Source organism: Canis lupus, chromosome 6, assembly GCF_003254725.2.
Source record: "Canis lupus dingo isolate Sandy chromosome 6, ASM325472v2, whole genome shotgun sequence".
NCBI lineage: Eukaryota > Metazoa > Chordata > Mammalia > Carnivora > Canidae > Canis > Canis lupus.
The window spans coordinates 43,506,766-43,533,361 of record NC_064248.1 but is presented as its reverse complement, the minus strand read 5'-3'; the positions used below and the strand labels follow the sequence as shown (position 1 = coordinate 43,533,361).

At 39.8% G+C, this 26,596-nt stretch overlaps 1 protein-coding gene across 4 annotated transcripts in view; it reads right to left on the bottom strand.

The window, feature by feature from the left end:
- VAV3 (vav guanine nucleotide exchange factor 3) overlaps window positions 1-26,596 on the bottom strand; it is a 352,019-nt gene that overhangs the window by 256,555 nt on the left and 68,868 nt on the right. For all 4 annotated transcript variants that reach the window (XM_025417450.3, XM_035717928.2, XM_035717929.2 and 1 more), the window contains exon 2: window positions 16,061-16,177. In XM_025417450.3, coding sequence (XP_025273235.1) covers window positions 16,061-16,177 — 117 coding nt within the window. The remainder of the gene's footprint in view (window positions 1-16,060; window positions 16,178-26,596) is intronic.

Genomic DNA, 26,596 nt, shown 5'->3' with positions numbered 1-26,596 from the left:
AAGTACTTATAAGTTGTTAAACATTGTAAGATGAGTTCTATCTGATTCTTAAAAGAAAACTTTACTGAGCCCCTCCTAAGTGCCCTAGATTATGTCAATCATACATTTTTTTCTTTAAAGTGCTCTGGAAATGAAAGCTTTATTCTAATTTTAAACAAAGAAGGTTAAATACAATGAAAACCCATCAGAAATTATTATCTTAAGTATGCTATCAGAAAATTAAATACACAACAAAATGTGAAAAAAAAATTGAAGAAACACCAACTAAATTTATGCGACACAACCAAATACCACGACTCTAAACACTGAGTCAATCCTGATTCAAAGAAATCAGCTATAAAAAATATTTTAGGGATATTAGGTGAAATTTGAGTAAGGTCTAGATACTAAATATTAGGAGAACATTTCTCATTTTGTTATATGTGGTAAAGATATGGCTATAGAGGAAACTAGCCTTATTTTGGGAGCTATAAAACTTGAAATATTTAGGAAACAAAAGTCATGATACTTACCTATAATTTACTTTGAAATGGTTCACCAAAAATAGCAGTATAGGTTTCCCCCACTATCAAAAAGTAAAGTGCTCCTATGAAATCTTTTACAAGCTGAAATGGCACAGAGTGAAGCAACAATTTCCATTTCCTAAAAGCAAAAATCTTCTTTGGCTATTTTTCAGGTAACTGAAAACAGGTACTCATTTGGGTTCTTTCATGAAAGCACAGCGGCCTAAAGAGACTTTTGGACAGGAGGGGAAACTTTTTTTTTTTTTTCAGGAGGGGAAACTTATACATTACACAGAATAATAGTACATAAAACAAATATGATCGATTTCAACAATTTCTGAATAGGGGATATAGGAGTATTCACTGTGGTAGTCTTTCTACATTTCTGTATGTTTTAGTATTTCTAGAAGAACTGGGTTGGGTTTTTGTTTTGTTTTTTAATTCTTGGGCTTTTTTTCTACCCCCCCCCCCAAAATTCCACTGGGCACAAAGACTAGTTCCAAAGCTCACTTTCTGAATTAATGTTTTTTTGTTTTTTTGTTTTTTTGTTGTTTTTTTTTTTTCTTGACTTCAGAACAACTGAGAAAGAAATGTAATCCTTGTACTGGCTGCTATAATGATAGTGTCCCTTCCTCTAAATTGTTTCCAATCTCTTTTTTAATTTTAAATGTTTTAATCTTTAACTGCTCTGTTTTTTATGTGTTGTCATGATACGACATCTCAAATTATTCTTCATAGTAGGCAGGTTACAAAAAAAGAGGAAACGACCAAGGATATTAGGTCTATTTCCTTTTAAGAAGACTTTGAAGAGCATGACAACAATCTTCGTGTATTTAAAGGATTGCCCTACAGAAGATTTATAAATTCCATGCTGTTCCAGGATCAATGAGTAGAAAATTCAGGAAGACAGATTATGATTTATCATTAGTGATGATTTGCTAAATAATCCATTATCCATAATTGGAATAGTTGCTGTTTAGAAATTTCTGTGCCTTCACTGGGAATCTTTCAAATACTATAGAAGAGAGTCTAGTTATGAGCCCAAAACAGTGTGGTAAAAATTACATATATGTTTGCTTATTTATCTACCATCTACCTACACGTCTATTTACTTATGAAAGTCTTGGAGGACAATCCACTGACCAAACACAAGTTACAACAAATGTGAAAACTCTCAGTAATTTTTTCTGGGGGGGAAAACCAATGCTAATGAATGTCATCACCCTTTTACTATATTTTATAGTAATTTTACTATAATGCCATGAAATTTTACATTAAGGATCCTTAAGAAATTGTACTATATTATTCGGAAATCAGTAAATTCATTTGTTCTGCTGCTTCCTCCCAGAAACCTAATAGGCTATTACAAAAACATCAGCAGTGATTGTTGCTAACACAGTGTTAAACACTACAGACATAAGGAAAGACAGAGTTAATTCCACCCTAATCTGGCCTTCTATGCATCTTCTTTATTACTTTATGCAATCCACAGCCAATGCAATCAGTCTTCAAACCTTGACCTAGACTGACCAATAAAAATGGTATACTACATGTCCTCCCATGTCATAACACCATTCTAGATGATCATTTTATCTAAAATGAAGTATGAGTAGGCTACTACTTTAAAAAGGCAGCTTAAAGAGTAGAAATAATCTAAAAGGTCCTGCCCACCCAGAAGCAGAAAGCATCAATACAATATAGGCAGGGAGTAGCAAGGTAAAGCCTACACCAGGATCACCAAGCACATTTAGTGTGAAATTGCTCATGTGCAATTTCCAAGGGGGAATATTCATGGAAGATGTAAACACCATTCACATTATTTCCAACCTAATGATTTTTGTCAATTCTGTGCCTGGCTTGTCCTGACACTATTAGTTCTCAGACATGCTGTTAGAGCAGAACTTTTTATATCCAAAGGGCACTATAACTGGCATTGAGGGAAATCAGAGAAAGGACCATAATCAACTAATATTTCTCTGATACAGTCCCCCAAAGACACGGGTGCTGTAGGTGGAAATTAAGCAACTCAGAAACTAAACTCTATCCAGAGGAAGCTCACACGGATGGACTCCACACAGCTGCGTGACTACCAGGTATTGTTTCCCGTAGTTGTTTGGTGTTCCTAACACTCCTGGTGCACACTTCCTCTGCGAATCCTGTGCAGATGAGAGCATTCATCGAGTTCTGTCCCCATACCACTCCCCGGAGCATGGAATGTGAATGCCAGCACTCCTTTATTGCTACCGATGTGCGTAAATCATTTAAAAAAAAAAAAAAAAAACAGAATAAATATGGAAAATACCATTCTCCTTTTCTAGGGGATCCTGTTGATAGGAAATACACAGGCACAAGAGTTAAAGGATGAAAGGCCAAGTGTTTTACATCATTGCTGCTTATACAGAAAAGTAAACTGGTTAGGATATCTTATACTGGAGTTAACCAATTCTCCTTATGGATCATATTGACAATAGCAATTTATTGAAAGCAAATTAGACTCCATGAACTCCACATGTATCTTGAATAAACTACACCTTACTTTCAAGGTAATATGACAGGGTTAAGGAGATTAAGGATCCTTGAACATACAGTTGAGATGGGATATGGCCCAAAAGCTAATCTGTGAATAAGAATGTGTGTACTCATCAGCATATATTTGCCACAGCTTTGGAACAGACAAAAATTCCTAGAAAGTTTCCTATTATAAAATTTTAAATGTCAGTTTTTTTAAAGAAAATTAAACCCCAAAAAGTTTTTAAGTGTTCTACTAGAGAACAAATTTCCACTAGATAAGCAGCAGCAAGTGGAAAAAACAAAAACAAAAGCAAAAGCAAAAATACAGAGAAAATGAAGAATGTCAAATATAGTAAAAGTGTTTGCAAAATAATAAACAGAAAGAGAGTGTAAATACCGTTAGAATTCTTTTATTAAAACAAACACTGGGGGCAGCCCGGGTGGTTCAGCGGTTTAGCACCGCCTTCAGCCCAGGGTGTGATCCTGGAGATCCTGGATCGGGTCCCACGTCTGGCTCCCTGCATGGAGCCTGCTTCTCCCTCTGCCTGTGTCTCTGCCTCTTTCTCTCTCTCTCTCTCTTTCTCTCTGTGTGTCTCTCATGAATAAATAAAATCTTTTTGGGGATCCCTGGGTGGCTCAGCGGTTTGGCGCCTGCCTTTGGCCCAGGGTGTGATCCTGGAGTCCCCGGATCGAGTCCCACATCGGGCTCCCGGCCTGGAGCCTGCTTCTCCCTCTCCCCCTGCCTGTGTCTCTGCCTCTCTCTCTCTGTCTCTATCATGAATAACTAAATAAATCTTTAAAAAATTATGTTTTTAAAAATAAATAAAATAAAACAAACACCGTACATGGTACGCGCTGCCACTCCGTCTTCCCCTTGCAGTGAACTCTACTTCCCTTCCAGTCACTCAGGAGCAGCTCAGGAGGCCACGTTCTCTCCTCCCTCTGCTCAGCCTTTCACCGGCCACAGCAATTCCTAAATGCTGAAAAGCCCTCACACTCTAGGCCCTCTTGCTGTTGCTCTGGGAAGGTCTGCACAGTTCTCAACCACACTGCTTTTTAGTTTTACCCGCCCTTCCAACTGCTGGCATCGCAGCAGTCCTGTACAGTGTCTCCCTGTGACAGCGCTTAGGCCAGGTGTACAAGGGGTCATCTCAGGTCTGCCTGTTAAGAAACATTCTCTGGCCCTACCTCAGAATCACTGCAGGCCGCCTGGTGGCTCAGCAGCTGAGCTTCTGGCTTCGGCTCGGCGTGACGCCGGGTCCCGGGATCAAGTCCCACATCGGGCTCCCTGCGGGGACCCTGCTTCTCCCTCCTCCCGTGTCTCTGCCTCTCTCTGGGTGCCTCTCATGAATAAATAAAATCTTAAAAAAAAAAAAAAAAAAGATTCAGTGCAGACCCTGCAACACCCCAGGGCCCACATACCCTGGCCCCAGTCTCTGCTGGTCCTCAAGGTCCTGGCTGCTCATCCTAGTTGCATCTTACAGACAAGCTATGAGGACTCTCTGCACGACCCCAAACACTCCACATGGACCCCCTCTTCTGCATCTTCATAATGACTTTCCCTCTACCTAAAAGGTGCTTGCCCGCCTCTGTTTGGAAGCAGTGTAGTAAGATCATTAAGAACATGACCTTGGGACTTAGGCAGACATTGTCTCAGATCCATGCTGCATCGCCTACACGCTAGATTTGTTTTGGTAACTCTGGGCTTCAGTTTCTTCAGCCATAAAATGAAGACAAATATTAACATTATAGGGTTGCTGTGAGCATAAAGTAAAATAGTAACAATGACATGGTCTTGGTAAGTTCCTAACAATAGCCAACAGCAGCACCCCAGCCTGTTTTTCTGTCTAGATCAAGTATAAACTCTGAGGCACCTTCCTTCACCACATTTAAAAATAGCTGATCCCTTTCTCTTGCACGGCATCTTTTCATTTGTCAATTACTGCACTTAGCATGCTATACTGTCATGATTTCATTACTTATATTTTCTGCACTATGGTGTATTCCTTAAAGAGAATAAATGCACCTCCAGTTTTGAAAGCCTTTTTAAAAAGAGTTTATATGGAGGCACCTGGATGGCTCAGCAGTTGAGCATCTGCCTTTGGCTCAGGACATGATCCCAGAGTCCGAGATCAAGTCTCGCATCAGGCTCCTTGCAGGGAGCCTGCTTCTCTCTCTCTCTGCCTTTGCCTCCTCTCTCTGTCTCGCTCTCATGAATAAATAAATAAAATCTTTTAAAAGAAAAAAGTTTATATGTAAACGGTATTAACCAAATATATAATGCAGCTCAGATAAGTCATCAGGTAATAGTAAATATAGTATGCAGCTATGTGGTACTTAAAATATATGCATGCAAGTTAAAACCATAAATTACATTTATGGGTATACTTATAAACAAAAGATGCAATAATTAAATTATTACAGAGATGTCTATATTTCGCATAGGTATCTTGGTATATCTGTAAACCTGTATCTGTGTGCTTATTTACATGTATGTTAAGAATACAAAATATTACAAAAATACTACTCAGAAGATTCCATGTTGATCTCTGGAGGTACCCCTGACACAGCAAGGAGAAGCTCAGTTTCAGGTCTCAAACCAGATTTCTATTTCTGGAATTACCAACGTTCTCATAAGTATACCAAGTAAACATGCAAAATCAAAACAACACTCTTCAAAATGCTTTCATCTCTTCATGATGCCTTTATATGTGTATCTAGGTGTATACGTACAGTGAAGTCTTTATAAAATTCTCAAATTTTTAAAGGAATGTCAATATTACTGAAAATAGAATGGACCTGGGCTATAAAAGCCTAAGCCTAGGTATTTTTAGAGAGGATTACAGAACTAAGAATTATCAAAACATTACTTTGTAAGATACAATGTCTGCTTTTTACATTTACCGGTAAGTGGCAATTTAGAATCAGATGAAATTTCAGAGTTGATGAAACGGACTCCAAGCTAAAGGACTCTCCCCAGGGGTTCTGCTGGAAGAAGTGGGACTAGAATCTAGTTAAACCTAGTTAAACCTTGCTTTCTAACTTAGCTAAAGCTTAATTTTTACTAGGTATGCAGTAGTACTAATATCTGCCTCCCACTGGTCTCCAGCATTTTAAACAGATTTTCTGCAGCACCTTGTCTAAAGTGGCCTCCTTCAGTAGCTCATCATTCTACTCTATTTCCTCAATGGTACTTATCAGTGGTTGTAATCATCTTGCTTATTTATGCCTTACTTGCTTTGTTTCCTGAACTCAAATAGCAACTTGAGGGCAGAAGATGGCCTGTCCACTTGGCAGCGGCTGGCAGAAGCAGCACGTGAACACTTGCGGAATGAAGGAACGATGGGTGAAGGGCTCAGGAGACGTTACCACGGAGCCCGTGCCCCACGCTGTGCCAACTGCGCAGATCACCATAGAATCAGACACGCAAAAAAAAAAAAAAAAAAAAAAAGAATCAGACACGCACTGCTCATCACAGCTCTGTGAGGCTCGGGTCACCACCAGGGCCACTGTATAGATCAAAACACAGAGGCCCTGAGCAGCTGGGTGACTTTCCCACATTGGTAGCTGGTGATGGGAGATCTCAAAGTCTCAGAAAGAGCTGAGGAAGAGAGTGGATTTACTGTGTCAAGGTCAAATTTATGCAGGACAGAGGAAGGGGACAAAATTCCAGGGAGAACTGAGGAAACAGGCACACACTGGCAAAGTCAGGCCCCAGGGTGGGGGGGGGGGGGGGGGAGTATTCAATACATCTAAGAATCAACTACATCCAGAGTTCTGGATAAATCACACTTTCTCAGATTTCAAGCAGTATATTTATGTGTGTGATCTTAACATAAGTCACTGAAGACAAGGGATATGGGATCTGGGGAGGAAAGAACACTCCAGGCAAAGGAAACAGTATTAATAAATATTAATCTGGAGAGTGATGACGGCTTTAGTACTTTAGTGGGACTAAAGCAAGGAGGGTGATGGAAGTAGGAAAACAAGGAATACAGTTAGAAAGGCAGACAAGGCATCTGGATCACAAGCAACTGACTTGTAAAAGGGTTTAGACTTTATTCTCTTATAAGCAACAGAGATGTACTGTCCAGTTTTAAACCTATGAATAACATGATCTGTTTTGCATTTTTTTTCTCAGTTTTGCATTTTTTAAGATTACTCTGAAAACTAGTTTAGAGTGATTCAAACCTGAAGGCGGGGAGCTACTTAGGAGACTACTGCAATAACCCCAGCGACAAGGGCCTTAAGTGAGGCATTTTTAACTGTTTAGTTCATGGCAGCATGAGCAAAGCAATAGCTTTGCCCAAAAAGAAATTGGTTGGAAAAGACTTTTAAAAACTAGTTCAATTTTATACATAGGGAATTTGAAGTTATCATGTGATATGGAAATAGTTACTTATACACAAGTTTTCTAAATCCTGGATTTAAGCAAAAGTTTAACTGTTTTCCTCATTTGCAAGAGTCTTCAGTGCCTTTACTTTGCCATATCCCATAAAGAGAGGACATAATATTCAGTTTAACAAACTTATTTGGACAAGAATATTTTTCTTAGGCTATCTTAATATTTTTCAAGACAATGAGGGTCCTTGGGAAATGCTAGACTATAAGTTTTCAACTAAACTAAGGTTAGAGAAGAGTGAAGAGTTTTTTAAACTGGCTCAAAAACAATCAAAAAGCAGACACCCCCCCCCCCAAAAAAAATGCACTTTAATAATCACTAAGGTGTAAAGAATGATCCTGCATGGCTCAGGTACTAGAGTTCTGTGAGGGGTACTAAATATGGTGAAATCTCCTTAGTATTAAGTACCCTTTGAAATATCCTAACAAAGAGTGAAAGAGATGTAGAGCTTGCTAGGAAACTCAGCTCTGTCCAAAAACAAAAAAGAATACTGTTAATAGTGTAGAAATTGTATTAATAGCCAACCAGACATACATACACATTAGGGAAGGCCAGAAACAGTTCCCCCCTTCTAAGTTTAAGGAGACACAAATGGAGGCCTTGGAACAAGCTTTCTTTGTTCAGGAAGGAATCCCTGGAGAACCCTCCCTTAGTTATGTAAATACAAGCACACCACCAACTGCTCAAGGGAGAGAAAGTAAAGAAAGCCTTTGTGGGCTGAGAGAGGTTCACTCCTCACAGAAGCCCTGGTAGGCTAGCCTGCTCTAAGTTGGAAGTTGGCTGATGTTGCAGGAGTCCAGGGCCTTCTGGAAGGAGAGACCCCAGAGATCCCAAATGCTGCTCTATGAATTTAAGTTGGTACCCCTGTAGTAGCTGTATAAGGAGGCTCTGACTCAAGCTTGCTGGCTGGCAAGGATACCGTGAGCTCCTGAACAGAATTCACTGCTAAGCCCAGGAAATGTGGCCTGACCAGGTTCAATGCAGAAACTAAAATCTGTGGGAGTAGAAGGAAGCTGGTTTGGGTAGTGTGGGGCTGAGCAACACTGGAACTACAAAAGCATGCCAGCATCAGAGAATAAGAGCTATTGAAGAAACCTTGAGGGGACCAGTCTTTAATAGAACCATGCTAGTAGACCATTACTGGAAGCTGAGCTCCTTGTGGTGTTTTGAAGCAAGACAGACTTAGGGCCCTGTGATTGCAAAAGCAAAAGCCCCAAAGACTCTTGAATAATTTGGGATGAGAAACACTCTGAGAAATGTCAAACTTCTCAGGAGCAGGAGTTCAAAAAATAATTGTAAAGAAAGAGAGTATGTTTATGAGCCAAGACAATTCATCCTAGTTGCATAGATATGAGAAAAATTTCTAGTTGCTGATCAATGCACATGCACTAGCCAATATGAACCTTTTAAACCATACCAACGTGATGTCTCTGAACATCAGATGTCTCTGAACCTTAGTGAAGCTCACAGGTTTTGGGGCAGGAAGGTTGTCCCATGACCAGGAAAGCCAGATAAAGTTCCAAGGAGATGCACAGGTAGTAGAGAACCAATCACAGGTTCTCAAGTATTGTTTTGTCGGAATATATGTCGTGCTTCAAAGGGCAAGCTCCCGAGTACCCACAAGAACTAGAAGTAGGAATGAGAATGTGGAAATTAACCAGCATCCAGGTGTGAATGCTAAGAGGCAAGCCTGAGCTGATAGCACAGGCTGGGCAAGAAGAGGTCCTTGTCTCTTTATACATGCACCCTGAGGTGTACAAGTTAGGCTGGGAAGGGTGAAAAAGTGAAAACACACAAACTATAGGACACATCCAAGCAAATACTCTCATAAGATGTATTATAGGGCATTACAGATGTGCCAGAAATTTGAGCTCACAATGTCACGGCAGCTTGATAGTAGCAGGTTTCTGCTAATAAATGGGGGGGGAGGGGGCATTAATGCCTCTTAATGGAGATGGTATAGACGGTTGTAAACTTCCATTAAGAGACAATTTTCAAGCCTTTTTCTACATTAAGTTAACTGTATATCCCTTGGTTTTCTCAGCAAGTTCAAATTCTTTTTAAAAGACAATTTATTTTAAGGTGAAGAACCAAACCATCTCCTATCCTGAATCTGATGTAGCTACTAATAAATTGGGGTGGGGGGGACACAACATTTATTGAGTGTTAAGGCATCAAGTACCTTCAGGAAATATTTCATTGTGGATTCCTCAACTAATCTCTATGCACCAAAAAAAAAAAAAAAAAAAAAAGTTAAACATATTCTTACCACAAAAAACTAGGAAAATATAAGTTATAAATAACCATATGTGTCCATATATGCATACATATGTATTATAATTTTATTAATACTTTGAGCCAGAAAGTATCAAACCAAATAAGCTTTAAAAAAAAATATCACTAGAATTCTCTTTTTGACCTTACACATACCCACACATTCAGAACCCTGATCAATCTGTACCTACCCAAACTATTAGCTCCATACTGGATCTACTGGTCTATTCAATCATTTACTGAGCAGTATGCCAGGCATTTTACATAAATTAACCCTGTTTTCACAATAATTCTGTATGACAGAAATTATCATCCCATATATAAATGAGGAGCCTGAGGCTTAGAGGAGTGGAGTGAGAACACGGAGGTCACACAGAATCCTGCAGTGTTTTCTGACTTCTTGGGACCATTTTGTCCAAATCAAATGAACATTTCCAAGCCTTGTTCATCTCCAGGTGAATGTGTTGGAGGCCTCTTTCAGTCCTTTTTTATTTACCCTTTGGTTTTAAGGTCATCTTCAAATCTTTCTGAAAGGCTCAAATACAGAGATACAAATGGGGTCCTCAGGAGGAAGTGAGCTCCCAGTCTGCAGAGGCATGCATGCCCATTTGCTTGATCCTGTAAAGCACAAACTGGAGAGGGATGTCTGATGACTTAGAGTCTCTCATATCTGAAGGTCTATGATACTGCTTGGATCAATGGTAAAAAATAGAAAGCATTTACCACAAAGCTGGGACTATACTTCTACTTAATTATGTACATGCTGCAAAACAGAGATGTTCCAGGACTCAGTCTTCATACCTCCTTTTCTACAGATGATAAAAAAGAGGCTACCAAATGGTCTCCAAGTTGTGTGGAACAGAAGAATAGCTGTCTATACAACTGAAATTACCTGACTAACAAAAGCAAATGAATCACTTAGTTCTCTTAACCAAAAGTTAGAGAAATCTAAGGAAACCTAGTTGAAGAAAAAAGAATATATTGGCTCATGTCATGGAAAAGTCCAAAGATCTATGGATTTGGCTTTGGGCACCGCTTTATTCCAGTCACAGAGGATGCCACTAGGATCCTCCTCAGCTGTTTCCTCTATTCTGGGTCTGTTCTAAAACTCCACGTGGTACCCAGATGGCTGTGGCTCTTCCAGGCCTCATAGCAGGAGATCACAAGACAACTACCCCTGAAAATGTCTCAACACGTCATCTTGGTCCCAACTGAGTGACTTTCCCCATCCCTAAACCCTTCCCTGTGGCCAAGGAGCTGAAGTATTCTAAATGATTAAACCATATAAAATACATGACTGGAAAAGGGAGCTTTCTCAAAAAAGATCTAAGCCCACAAAGGATATCAGCTATTCGGAATAAAATAGATTAACCCTATGCCACATCAGAAAGAACCAAATTTATTTCCTCATCTCACCCTTGCAAAATCATTACTTCTTCCACTCAATTCAAAATTCAACCCCTAGGTTTATGGCTGAATTGGAAATCGATTAACACTAGTAATGATAGTTGTAATAATAGTAGTAATAAGAGTAAAAACTAGTATTTATCAAATACACATTTTAAATCTAGATACTCTGTTAAGCACTTTACATACATTATTTCTCTATCATCAATTTATATATGAGGAACTGAAGCTCAACAAGATTAAGAAACTTGCCCAAGATCACTACTTGTAAGGAGTAGAACCAGAATTCAAACCAAGATCCAACTCAGAAACCGTATTCTTAACCCAAACACCAAATTCTTCTCTCTCGATAATGTTTTTACTATATCCCTGACCCACCTCTAAGCCAATGCTCTACCTTTTGACAGTGCCTGTCCTGAACCTTAGCTCATTGCTACTCTATTACTACTAAAATCAGCTTGAACTACCCTTAGTTAGGGGAGATTCTCTTTGATTCAAGATAACATATCACCTTACACTTGAAAGGTGCTTAACAATGCTTCAAACAACAGATGTGGGGTCTGTTGGTAGCGAGAAGCAGGCCCTTACACCACCCAGAGCAACAAAAGGAAGGAGCTGACTTCATCACTCATCTGGACAACAGCAGCAACGGGATTTCTATTACTCACTAGAAATGGCCTCATTAAAGAAAAATCCCATGTGCTTCCGCATTGTAAATGTGCCAACAGACAGCTCAGTAAGAAACATTTCTAAACAGCAAAATCGTTAGTCAGAACATGACAATCTGAACAGAGGAATACAAAAGCACCAATATGCAACATGGAAGTGAGGAAATTTACAGATCCTGTTGCAAAGTAAAAAGTATTATAATTAATAATTGCTATTTTTCTAGGGGAAGAAGTTGTTTATTACACTTCTTAAGCAAAGAAGTCAATTAAGACAACTTTGCTTTTTTTGTCATTATATAATCAGAAAAAGATTGATTTGGGGGCAGGAAGGGGCAGAGGGGGAGGGGGAGAGAGAGAGAATCTTAAGCATGCTCCACACCCAGCACAGAGCCCAACATGACTCTGAGATCATGCCTTGAGCAGCAATCAAGTGTCAGAAACCTAACCAACTGAGCCACCCCAAGATGGATCTTTTTTAAAACAAAGTAAACTTACTAAAAACCCATTCTCATCCCTATAGGATTTGAAAAACAAAATCAAATTACAGAAAATGTTCAGAACTATTCTACCTTTTTTTTTTTTGACACACCAGTCTGAATTGAAGTGACTATTCTCTTAACACTAGGTAAAAAGCTCAATACTAGGAATTAAAAGTAATGCTGAAAGGCAAAATTATCATAAGCCCCTCTAGAGTGCCCACAACAATCTATGTGCTCTTCACGATCTCAAAAATTAAAACTTTCATTCATTTGTGTTAACACATGTGGTATGCTAAATCCTCTCTTTCTAAAGAATACTTAGATGTCGAGTCACAAATCATTTATACTTTTTAATTTCATAAATTCCTTTGGTTTTCCCCAATTTCCAAAAGAAAACCTATCCATATCAAAGCCTATGATTCAGGGTAGATTTCCAGAACCCAGAACCAAAGGAGAACATAGACAAAGATCAGGGAGCAGCCAACACCACAATGGGGAAGTGGGGGGGAAGGGTAGCTCAAAACTGACTATGAACACAGATGAGAATCCGTGAAACATTTGTTCAGGTAGACTTTTTAATTTCAACCATTATTATACTTTCCTCTCTTTCTTAAAAAAAAAAAAAAAACAATTAGATGTCAAGTCACAGATTACTTATGCTTTATTAATTTCACATATTCCTTTGGTTTTCTCCATGAGTTCATCCTTCTCCCTGAGCACTCACACAGTAGCAAGACCCAAATGTAGACAGCAGACAAGAAAAACAAAAGGCTGGGAAGTCAGAGGTCAGATCCAGATCCTGCTCTGTCTCCAAACAAGGATGCCCTAAGATCACTGCTAAACCTCCCCATCTCTTAATTTCCTCATCTGAGAAAGGGGAAGACTTGCTTGTTTCCTTCACAAAACTATCATGAAAATCAAACAAGGTCAGTGATATGAAGCACTCTCAAAACTTCAAAATGCTATAAAAACATTAGACATGGTTATTAAATTAATATATTCCTAGGCAAAAAGGTGCTAAATATATATGAATCCTAGATTCATTGTTTGCATGAATTAAGGCAAATGAAGGAGCATATAGTTATAGATCTTGTTTTTATGCTAATTGAAAATTTAATTAAATCCCAAGGAATGAAGAGAAATAAAATAACCTGTGTAAATCTCGTTAAAATTTATAGTCACAATACCAGGAAAGATTTGGTCTCTACATCAACACACTATTCACATTTTTTTAATGTAAAAATTCAAAACCGCATGAGTTATCCAAGTTCTGTCACTTACAATCCAGGATCTGTAAATAGGGATGATAATGATACCTACATGGTGGGCCTGACATGAAGACTGAGTCAGTATGTGCAAAGCACTGGAACCCGCTATGTGAACGTTTGCACCATGGTAGCAGTGAAAATCAGCCAGATCCTGATTCAAACAATTGCTCCAATCTCTACCACATGTGTGGTTTGAATAGTATTAACATCTCAGAGGGCCATTGTGAGGATTAATGATATAGATACATGCATACATAGACACATAGATACATAGACAGATATATATAGACATAGAGATACAGATAGAGTGAGACATTAAAAACATACCAATTATCAAAAAGGTTTCAGTGAGTGTTGGGATTGATGGTTTGTTTAGAGTAATGTTTAATCATAGTAATACTGGTAAGTTACACAACAGCATCCTAAATTCTTTAACTTTCAGTGGTTTAGTCAGGTCAGATAGAGTTTTGGGAAAGATACTGCACCAATCGGGGCAGTAACAAAAAAATGTATGTGATTTTAAAGCGCTGAGTATAGGATCAAGTTCTCAATGACATCCCCAAGTTTAACTCTGTTTCAGACTTATCACCGCCAAAGTATTTTAAGTGGACAAAAACACATTTACCCTTGAGAAGCATACAGTTTACTTCTTCACATTCAACTCTATTATCTAAACTCCTACAAAGCTTCCGTTGTATAAGTGTGCAGTGGTTTTACACCAGAACAAGGCCATGTGTTTCCAAAAGAATTAGAGAACTTCCCAGTCTTTATCAACACCATTTCTTGTAAATCTGAATGAAAAATTAAGAGCTTATTGAAGAGCTCTTAAAAAGTCTAGAATTTTTTTCATTTTTCATTTCCTTAATTCATTTTCATTTTTCATTTCCCCAAAAGAGAGTGGGGAAAAAAAGACTTTTTAAAAATAGGCAAAGGAGTCAAAGAATAAAGGAAACATCCTTTTAAGCTGTTAAGATTTTTTTTTTTAGGGCTAATAATTTAGAGGACTATCCACCTTACCTGGAATTCTAGTTGATTCCTCTTCATCTTCACAGCCTCGCTTCATGGCCATAGAGATATGTGCTACCAACTTGCCCACCAGGAGGCTTGGTTTTCAGTTGTTTTTATTTGTTAACCATGTTCTCCCCTATCACCTTCATGGACCTCAAAACAGTTAAACCACAGCCTGCTGGAAGTAAAGGGAATCTTAGAAACCATGGTCTTATACCTACTTCCTTTTGTACAGGCTTCCAAACTGACAGTCTGATGAATGAGAAGACTGGTGACTTCCAGCAGATGACAAAGTGACTTTGGGTCAAGAAGCCAAGGCTTCTCTCTTCCTGGGCAGGGTGGTTTTACCCATACTTGCATCAAATTTCAGCATCAAATTTCTTATATGTCTGTTTCAAGTTTGTGCAATTTATCCCCATTTTCAAGCAAACCAATCCATTCACTTGATTTTCACTTTACAACCAAAATAGTACATCTTAGAAATCAAATGAAATACCACTCTCAAACAGCCTTTTGATGATATACTAGCACCTGAATTACAAGAGTAAGGGCAAACTTCTCAGTATCATTTAGTTTTTTTCCCTAATTCTTATGTGCTTATTTTCATAATGCAATTATGTCAGCAGGGGCCAAAATCAGGTCACCTTAATTACCTCTTTTACAACTTCTTACATGCAAAAAGCTTGTTTATACCCAATCACTTCAAAATAAATGACCACAACTCTCAAAAGAGTAATTTCTTTCACCTATTTCACACAAGTGTTTGGTGTACATACAAGTAATAACAGCAAATATTAGAACAATTTACATGTGGCAAGTATCACTGAAGTCCAACAACCTAACATGTATCTACTGAAATCCAATCAATAGGAATTTCTCAACAACCTCAAACATCTCGGATTCATGTCTTCCCCATCACCTACCCAAGTGTCAAAGTAGAGAGAAGGGCAGTAGAATATTCTCAACTTCCAAAAATTAGGTACCTTACAGATATATAAAAGACTAAAAGGGAAGAAATACTGGTCCTACTATCTATAGAATGGAAAACAGTAATCCTAATCTCTGAGGTAGCCTACAGGAAAAGTTACTTCTGGGGAAAAAAAAAAAAAAAAAAAGACCCTCCTTATACTGCTTTATATAAAAAATAATTCTAGATCTGGGGCAATGCAGTGTGGCTCAGTCGGTTAAGCATCCAACTCTTGATTTCAGCTCAGGTCATGATCTCATGGGTGGTGAGATCAAGCCCTACATTGGAGAGCAGGGAGTTTGCTTAAAGATTCTCTCCCTCTGCCCCTTCCCTCACTCACTCATGCTTGCGTGCCCTCTCTCTCAAATAAATAAATCTTTAAAAATGATAATAATTCTAATCCCATCTGGATGACAATGTTGTTACTTCCTTTTTCACTAAGTCACCTACATGTGAAATTCAACTACATAATGCAGATACCCAGACCACTTAAATCACATGTTCTACTTCAAATAGTATTTGATAAAATGTTCCTCACTAAAAGAAAATACATAGCAAATGAAATGTAATTACCTTTCCAAAGTCACGAACATCAAATAGGTCAAATGCTTCGAAGAGTTCGCTCTTTCTCATTCCAAAGGTCTCGCAACAGGCTGTAAGGAATGTCCTTATGTTCTTCAAACAGAGAAACTGAAAAATGAAAAATAGCTATTAGTCTATAGAGAATCATTCTGAATGCTCTATATCCTCTGTCCACCCAGAATGCTATAAAAAATGACAACTTTTGAGGTGCTTTTCAATTGCAGTATTTACTGAGTACTCACTTAGGCACAGGTAACACATCTATGAAGAAGGTACGCAAAATTTTTGCTCTCGTGAAACTTATATTCTAAGAAGGGAAGACAGATAAGAAAAAATCTGAGAAATAATAAAAAAAAAAAACAGTAAGTATTTTATTTTCATGTGGAGGTAAATGCAATGGAAAAAAAAAAAAAAACCAGGAGAAGGGATCAGAAGCACTGGTGGGAGGGCACTTAAATGGATGGTTCGAAAAAGTGTCAGTGGGAAGAGAGCAGATAAACAGAGATTTGAAGGTAGTGTTGGACCAAGCCATGCAGAAATACAGGACACAGCATTACAACTTAGAGTAGCATCCCATGGCACAGCCCTGAGGCAGAAGTATCTGAGGTCTGTGTAATGAAGGGGCAAATGAGGCTGCAGTAGAGTGAGTGAGTGAGTGACAGGGAGAAAGGTAGGAGATGAGCTAGAAAGGTAATGGGGTCAGGACACCTGGGTGGCTCAGCGGTTGAGCATCTATCTGCCTTTGGCCCAGGATGTGATCCCGGAGTCTTGGGATCAAGTCGCACATCAGGCTCCCTGCATGGAGCCTGCTTCTCCCTCTGCCTCTCTGTGTGTCGAGGAGAGGAGAGGAAAAGAGGGGAGGGGAAGGGAGGGGAGGAAAGGTAGGTAATGGGGTCAGATGACAAAGGACTTTGTTGGCCTTACTTTTATTCTGACCAAGACAAAGTCATTGGTGGCCTTGGGGCAGGGGAGGGATATGATCTGATATGTTATAGGGGTCTTTTAGGATTGAAAGGGGCTGGAGCAAAGATGGAGACAGAAAAAGCAAATAGGAGGATACAAGGCAATCGTGGGAAGACCAGGTGTTATATCTGGACAATGTTAAATTTGAGATACTCGGGATCCCTGAGTGGCGCAGCGGTTTGGCGCCTGACTTTGGCCCAGGGCGTGATCCTGGAGACCCAGGGTTGAGTCCCGCGTCGGGCTCCCTGCATGGAGCCTGCTTCTCCCTCTGCCTGTGTCTCTGCCTCTCTCTCTCTGTGTGTGTGACTATCATAAATAAATAAAAATTAAAAAAAATTTTTTGAGATACTCATTAGTCATCCAAAAGGATGTGGGGCAGCAGGCAACTAGATACATGAGTCTGGAGTCCAGGGTACAGGGGTGTACTCCAGACATAAATTTGGGAGTCTTTAGAGTATACAGAATATTTTTATCCATGATATGGCCTGAGAGAACTTTGGGAGGAAACAAAGAAGAGGAAATAGCCTGGGACTGAGTAATCTTAGGAGATCAGGAAGAGAGCCTACCACGAGGCTGAGCACAAGTGACTGGTGAGGAAGGGGAACAACCAGGAGAACAGGCTTTCCCTGAAGTCAAGAAAAGAAAGTGTTTCTAGAAAGAAGGAACAATAAACTCTGTTAGCTGCTACTGATAGGTAAGAGCTGACCAAGCACAGTCTGTGGAAGCCGGCAGTGTGAAGATCATGGGTACACCCTGATAAAAGCAGGTGGAGTGAGGTGCTTGGAGCAGGTTCAACAGACCAATGGAAGAGAGGAAGTGAAGAGAGAACACAGGATACCAACTCTCAAGGAGTTTGCTGCAAAAGGAACAGAGGATTGAGGAGGTAGTCGGAGAGAAAGAGAAGTCAAGGAAGGGCTTTTTTTTTTTAAAACAACGGAAGCCGCTACAACATGTTTTTATTTTGATGGGAATCACTCAGTAGAGAGGAGAAAGTTGGTCATCCAAGAGAGAAGGCGAGTCAGCCGAATGAGGTCCTTGAGTAAGCAAAGAGGTCGGGGTGGAGGCTCTCAGTTCAAGTGGAAAAGTCTAACTTGGACAGGAGCATGCTCAGTTCATCAACAAAAACAGGAGGAACAAGAGGGAAGGCAGATCTATTGACAATTCTTAAAAACAAAATTTACTTTCAGTATCCAAAAGACTCAGATCCACCTAAGCAAGATACACGCATACCCTGAAAGTGAATGACTTCTTTTTGAAAATAGGAGCTGCGATGGCACACATAAGACTATTATCCTCCAATGAAGGAGAAGCCCATCAGCTAATTGGAGCTGATTCTTTTCTTAAGCACTGTCAATGTTTTATTTTGTTGTTGTTGTTTTTCATATTGTCGTTGTTGTTTAATTTATAGAGAGCGCATTTTACTTCCTCGGTATTTGAAACATTCATTTTTTTCACAGGCTTAACTCAGATGCAGTTTGACTCTTTACAGGAATCCTTCTCAGAGGCTTAAATATTTCAGGAGGGGTTAAAACCACACGGGAAGGATCATAAACCCTTTGAAGCACAAAGGCAAAAGCCAATCAGCACATGGAGTTACTACTTGCACTTTAAAAAATTCATAAGAGACCTTTACAACACAGAATCACTCTACATGTAGCTCTTTCACATAGGATTGCTTATTTACAGATTAAAAGCCTTGCATTCTGCCAAGATAGACAATAATTACTGTCTTGGGGATTATGCAACTGCTCTCTTGCAATATTTTTTACATAATTAAGTGCCCAACTCATAGTTCACCAAGGAGAAGCATAATTGTACATGCCACCCTCTGAAGATTTCTCACCAAACTCAGATTTCACCCTGTGTAGGAAAAACTACAGTACTTTCCACTCAACTGCTTTAGTAACTCAGAAAAACAAGTACTATTTCTGAAAGTTAAAAAAAAAAAAAAAAGAAATGTAGTCATTACTGCATACATACAGAGATTTAAAAGCAGGTCTTCCCCTTACTTCTGGAACCAACTTTAATCTTATTTGCCCCTTAACTAGTTCAATTCTGCTGAATTCCACATATATTTATTGGATTTGGAAAAGGTCACTGGTAAGCTGTCACTTTTCCAGGCAATCTGCAAATTTGGTCTTCCTTTTAGGTATTTCTTCAGTCACAGTTTGAATGCTTACAATATTCCAGACACTGGAAATGCTAAAAATGAGTAACACAAGTTTCTGCCTCCAAGCTTGTCTATTTAGTCTTATCTGGAGATTTTCACAGTCATCCAAAGTTTGGCTAACTAACAACACTAGGATCACACTTCACTTGATGTTCATGGGGGCTCAGCTCTATGCACACACGGGAACAAAGTTGAGGGAAGGAGGAAGCGGGCCCGAATACCACTGCAGAAGCCCTGGACAGAGCGACCACTGATAGCCTGCCCACCACTCCCAAGACTTAAGGCTTTGTTTTCATCATGCTGAACTTGTTCTTTTTCCAGTTTATTTTGTAAAATTTCAAACCAAAAGAAAAATTGAAGAATACAACGAACATTCCATCTACTCAACAACTGTAACATACTGCCATACACACACACACACACACATACACACACACACACACACGCATTTTTTAAAGACTTATTTATTTTAGAGAGTGAGCAGCGGGAGCGGGGGAGGGGAAGAGAAGACAGAGAAGGTCTTAAGCAGCCCCTGCACTGAGCACAGAGCCCGACTCAGGGCTCAATCTCAAGACCCATGAGATCATGGCCTGAGCCAAAATCAAGAGTTGGACACTTAACCAACTGGGCCACCCAGGGGCCCTATATATGTGCGTTTAGGTGCCAACTATTTATGAAATGTATTTTGCCAAAGTATTCGGAAGTTACACACATCACGACACTCCATTCCTAAGTAACTCAAAAAGCATTTCCTAGGAATAAAGATAATTTCCTACATACAATACCATTATCACACTGAAGAAAATGAACAATTCTAAGTTATCTAATGTCTATTCAATATTCCTCAATTGCCCTGTCTCTTATGTCCCTGACAGTGTAGGATCCAATGAAATTTTACCCATGGCATTTGGTTGCTTTATTTTTGCAGTATCTTTTAGCTGAGAAATCCTGCTGCTTTTTATTTTTAAGACATTGACTTTCTGAAGAGTCCAGACAAATTGTCTCATAGAAGGTCACACATATTGCATTTGTCTTACTATTTCTTCATGATATCATTAAACTTGTTCCTCCATCACTTGTATTTCCAATGAACCAGAGGCTAAGTCTGAATACAAATTACATGAGATAACTTTAGGAGTTTTTACAATTTAGGATTCAAATTTTAAGAAGCAGAATTTTAAATAACTTCAGGATTTTTTTAAATATTAAATGTATCTACATAAGACCAAATTTAAAGACATAAAAATCTAAATGCCATTTTCTCATTTAACAAATATTACTGAGGTGCAGATTATACATTAGGCATCATAAAATGTACCTCCAATTGGGTACTACTGCTTTTATTAATTTATTAAACACATGTTAATGGAATGAAACTGAAGAGAACTAGGTAGCTTAAAAAAAACAAGCCAGAAGCAGCAAGTATGACCCAAGCTGCCTTCAGAAGACTCATCCTGGTCAGAGCATCCAGACAGACGAAGGCACAACGGCCCACTACGTGGTAACTGCCATAAGGAAAGCAGCTGAGGGTTCTCTGAGAGTCCTGCATCAGAGGTATCAGAGACAGTGTTAGAGAGGGAGGAGTGGGATGAGGGACAGAGGAGATGAGTGAGAGTCAGCCACAAAACCAGAAGAGCGGCTGACATTCAGGGATGAGAAAGGAGTCGCCAGACCTGGGGTTCAAGGGCCACCAGTAACCGGTGCAGCGTGTGTAGGAGCTCAAGACATGGCCCTGGAAGGCAGCAGGGGGAGTGAGCTTGGACAAGGGAGTCGGGGCCTACAGGGCTTGCCAAAGGGATGCGGGCTTTACTCTGGGAGATTCGAGGGTTTTAAACAAGAGAATAGAACATTCAGCTTGGGACGCCCAGGTGGCTCAGTGGTTGGGCGCCTGCCTCCAGCTCAGGGAGTGATCCCAGGATCCGGGATCGAGTCCCACATTGGGCTCCCTGCAGGGAGCCTGCTTCTCCCATGCCTGTGTCTCTGCCTCTCTCAGTCTGTGTCTCTCAAGAATAAATAAATAAATCTTAAAAAAAAAAAAAAAAAAACACTCAGCTTGCATTTCATCAGTATTATAATTGAGTGTTTGCTATGTACCCAACTTTATGCTAATGTTTGTCCTTTTTTAAATTTTTTTTTATTCATTCATGAGAGACAGAGAGAGACAGAGAGAGAGAGAGACAGAGAGAGAGGGGCAGAGAGAGAAGCAGGCTCCATGCAGGGATCCTGACATGGGACTCGATCCCGGGTCTCCAGGATCACACCCCAGGCTGCAGGCGGCGCTAAACCGCTGCGCCACTGGGGCTGCCCTGTTTATGTCCTTTAACCCTCATGATAACTCAATCCGGAAAGTTTTCATTTTTTTTTTAAATATATAGGGAGTTTACTCAAGGTTATATAACAGCATTTTCGAAAGTAAAAGAATCATGATTCAAATCCAGACATTCTTGAGGCACCTGGGTGGTCAGTGTTGAGCGTCTGCCTTTGGCTCAGGTCATGATTCTGGGGTCCTAGGATTGAATCCTGCATGGAAGTCCCCATATGGAGCCTGCTTCTCCCTCTGCCTGTGTCTCTGCTCTCTGTCTCTCTCATGAATAAATAAAATCTTAAGAAATAATAATAATCCAGACACTCTTGCCACAGAGCCCACATCCTCAACTACTGTGTTATACTAGCTCCCTTTTGCAGCAGTGTGCAGATTAAACATTTTCTTTTCTCTTTATTAGGGAGATGATATGGGTGAGGTGGGCCAGACAGGACAGTTAGGGTGCTACCATATTAATTTAACAAAAAGATTATGGTGATTGGACCAGGATGGTAGAAGGAGGAATTGAAATAACTATGAAATAATATGGAAAGGAAATACCCAGTAATGGACTGAATATACGTGGGGTGGGTGGAGTGAGAGAGGAAAGAGAACTAGGAATTATGTCCATAGCTCTGTTTTGAGCACTACACATAACAGTAGAAGCACCCACTGAAAATGGTAGCGTAGCAGATGGGGGACAGGGCGTATGAAAGGAACCACAGATGGAGACCATTAACTCTTGTCTCCACATCTGGAAAGATCCAGTAATGAGAGTCTAGGCAGCATTTCAAGTGTATCCAGTGATAAGTGACATTCTAACAGCACAGCCACCAGTCTTCAACCACCACACTCACCCTCTCTGCCCCTGCAGAAACACGTGAGCAGTTTGCTTATTTATCACAAGTTGAAGAATCAAAATTCTTCTATTCTATTTTCTGAGTGCAGAAAAGCACTCAATAGATGCAGATAACATTCAAAGAAATGTTAACACCATCAAGGTCTAAGACAACCTAAAATTACACAGAGCTCTCCAGATTACATAACGTCTCCTAACCAGATACCTATCACAACAGACCAGGCTTTTCAAGGTGCAGCCTTCCCCATGACCTCTTCAGTGCTATCAATAGTGATGTTCTAGAATGGAACATTTAAAGGTCTGACTGCAAAAGTTCCCTATATAGCTCTGAGACAATCCTTCTCTTCCCTCTACTCCTTTTACAAGGTGTGCAGCTGCCTTCTTTACATGCCTTAAGAACCATTTTGACTTTCTCAGTGATATGAATACAAGGCAGGATCGTTTCCCTTTTTTATTTGAAAAAAATAAGCATCTACTTCTCTAAAGTTGTTAGCAAAAAATGGACTGTGTTAACTGACGCTACAAAACAGGAAAAACCTCCACAGCTTGTTGTGAAATAAGCTATTTCAATCCCAACTGAGAAATGGTATCTCGTGGGAAGGTTGGTGATTTCTAACACAGCTTCACAGCGACATATAGTCGCTGACTTAACTGCAATTTTCACAAGGACCACCAACAGTCAAGTTGTCTGATGAAGACAGAAGTTCTCGGCATCCCACTTCTTTTTTTTTTTTTTTTTTCAATTTATTAGAGAGAGAGAATGATGGGGGAAGGAGTAGCGGGAGAGAGAGAAGCAGACTCCCTGCTGAGTGTGGAGCTGATGCGGGGCTCTATCCCAGGCCCTGAGATCATGACCTGAGCTGAAGGCAGACGCTTAACCAACTGAGCCACCCAGGCACCACTCAGGGTCTCATCTCTTGATGGAAGGCTCATTTGAAGGGGAGACTGAATTTGAGAGTTTGACATAATTTGAACTATGAGTGGCTGTTAATGAGCTGATTGACAGTTGTTGAAAGGCACAGAAGAGATCATGATGAAGCCTATTTGCAGACATTAGCTGAGCCTCAACTTGGACTTCAAACTGTCATCCTGACTCCTCCTCTATCCCTTTTCAAAGGGAACTAGAAGGCATGGAAGGAAAATACTAGTAAGTCAAGTGTCTCTCTTATTGGGGTTTCTTTTTCTATCCTTTTAGCCATATCTTCTCTCTTCTACTACATCTGCCTTTTAAAATTAAGAGTTAAATTCTACATCCTTTGCAAAGAAGAGGGAAAAATAATAATTTTTATTTGTACAGGGACTTTGTCCTTTTCCCCGTGAGACAGTGGATTCCAACAGAAGGGCCATCATCACCACTGCTCTATTAAGAAATCCTATCTGTAGATGCCTTCTGAATAATTATAAAATAATGATGCTGCACTTAGCATCAGTTCAAGAGACTGCACAGTATCTTCAAATAATTTTCTTATTGATCCTATTATTATAAATAAATGAAGACTCTAAAGAACATGCAGGGAAGAAGTCCAGAAAGGGAGGGGAGTTATTTTCTTAGCTCCAATTTTGTTCTCAATTCACTAAACCAAAACTCCTCTATTTTCAATAAACTAAAAGCCATGCTGATTGCTGTCCAGGCTGCAAAACATTTTTAAAGGTCAAAAAAAAAGTTTTAATCAAACATATAGTTACTTAACACTCAAAGTTGCAGGTTTTTTTTTTTTAATTTTCTTCAATGATTGAAACTTTTATAGGTTTTAAGTAACTTTATGAACTGTGATCAAGCTCCAAAATGTAGGCCTGTAAGAACACATGCATCCTGTATACTCTATAGCACTCTGGTCACACCTGTGGAAATAACCATCTTGACTATAATGTATCTGTTCTCCCACTACTGCCACATGAAAAAACATTTGAAAGTAGAGACTACATTTATTTCAACTATGCATCCACATAGCTTTTATAACAGACAAGTGGTTTTAATAAATAATGAATGATTGATGCAGTTTATGTGTTTAAAAAAAATAGCAACCATTCCTTGGTAGCTAAGGAACTCATTTTACATTAAATTGGCATCATATTCTCTTATTTATATATTAGTGTATCAATAGATATTCTTTATTAAATTACCCAAGAACTTCTTTAGAATTTGGAGATGTTAATAATTATAAGTAAAATAGATTTTAATTTGGAGATGTTAATAATTATAAGTAAAATAAAGATTTTAAATTATTAAGCAGTTATGATCTTAAGCATCATTTCTAGTCTGGGTTGCCAGCCTCTGGTGTATATTCAATGGCAGTCTGCTAACAGATTTTCAGGATTCCTAGCCAGCTGTCACCATAATACAGACAAGCCCTCTGCTGCTTTCAACAGCCCTTGCCCTCATAAGAAGGAGCACTGTACCACTCTCCCTTAGCAAGAACTCAGACTTTAGTTACAAAGGTTATCTGGTTATCTGTCAACCCCAGCATTAGCTCTCAGACAGAAAAAGTTAACAGCCATTCAATTCTCCTTATGGGTTTCTAGTCTGTTCACTGAAAAACAGAATGCTTGGGAAGCGCAGAGGTCATAATTAGCCTAAAACACCTATTTTACTAAGCCCATTAACCTGATAATGAAAGTAATACATACCATTGCCTTTAATGACAAAAGAGCAACTCAACCATACTGTTATCTAGAATACAGCTAGGTCAAAGCACACTAAAAATGGCCCAGTCGACATTCTAGAGATTTTCTTGCAGGGTCCCCATTATAGGTATACAAAAAAAAAAAAAAAAAAGGCATTTCTTTTTGCAAGACCATTAAGAGACGGAAGAATGTAGTAGCTCAAAGTCAGGATTTTTATACTAGTGGGAATAATAAGCAACAGTAACAGTGACAGTAACAATCAGAGTAAGATGGAAGCAGTAGTAGTAACAGTTCAACAACATCAGTGATAATAATTCTAGGAGACTGGAAGTAGTTGCAGTAGGCAGTGTGGCAGCAATGATGGTATCAGCTGCTCAAGCAGTCAATCGGAGATGAAAACCAGAGTCCCCTGGACCCTTATCTAGGTGAGAAATGGACTGTCCAAGGTACAGCATCCTTGGAACAGCACACAGGCCAAGAAAGCCATGCCCTATAAAACAGGAAATTAGAATCCTGTGACCCTGATACCACAGAAGAAGGGGAGCTGTGGTAATTTTGAATGTTGTCTCTAATGAAGAATCAAGAAAAAGCTTAAGGACACAAATCTGTATTGCTTTTAGCAATGAGCCTACAAATCCATTAATCCAGATGGGAATGAAACTTGTATTCCAGGTCTGATCTAAAAGGAAAAGAGCTGTTTACAAATGAAAAGAGGTCTGACAGCAAGTAACTCCACCTCATGCACTTCCTTCCCCTAAAAATAGCCACCTGAGAAAGCAGCCCCAGAGGTCTTCACATGTCCCTAAGGAGCCCTCCCCTTCTCTAACCTTTGCTGCTTAGCCCCCTATGTCCAGGATTCTACTCCTTCCACCTCACTCTGTGGTACAGCCAGAGCAAAATTTGAGTAAGCAGGAGATCCAAAAGGGAAGGAAAAAACAGAGGGGTAAGTAAAGCCTAAATCTCTCCCTCCTCATTTAATCTCCCCTTGAGGCTATAGAGTAGGGACTATTATAATTCCCAATTACAGATGAGCCAACTGAGCAGTTTAGATAAGTGGCCCTAGGTCACATGGCCAGTAAGCCACACAACAAGGTTTCAAACCTTGCCTCCAAAGTCCAAAGTCCACACCTTTCACAACTAGGCCTTTCTATCTCCTACTTGGCAGATACTGCCCCAAGTATGGAACCTGGGGGTCAAGGTCCTGCCCTCCAAGGGATGAGAGAAGAGATACAAAGGGGCAGGGAGCATTTCCATTCCAGTGTATTAAGTAGAGAAGCAAGTACAGGGTTTAGTGGGAGCACAAAGGAAGAACTCCCATCTGATGAAGGGGCGGGGGGGGGGGGGGGGGGGGGAGTCATCAGATTCACTTCTCCAAGATAGTGCCTGAAATGAGTGTCCAAAAATGAAAAAAAGGTCAAGATAAATGCTTTGGTGAGAAGCAAAGGCCTAGGTTTTTGGAGGAAATGCAGTAGTTCACATGGCCTTCACAGCCAGTGCAGAGAAGAGAGCATAAGAGATCAATGGCTAGGGATCCCTGGGTGGCGCAGCGGTTTGGCGCCTGCCTTTGGCCCAGGGCGCGATCCTGGAGACCCGGCATCGAATCCCACG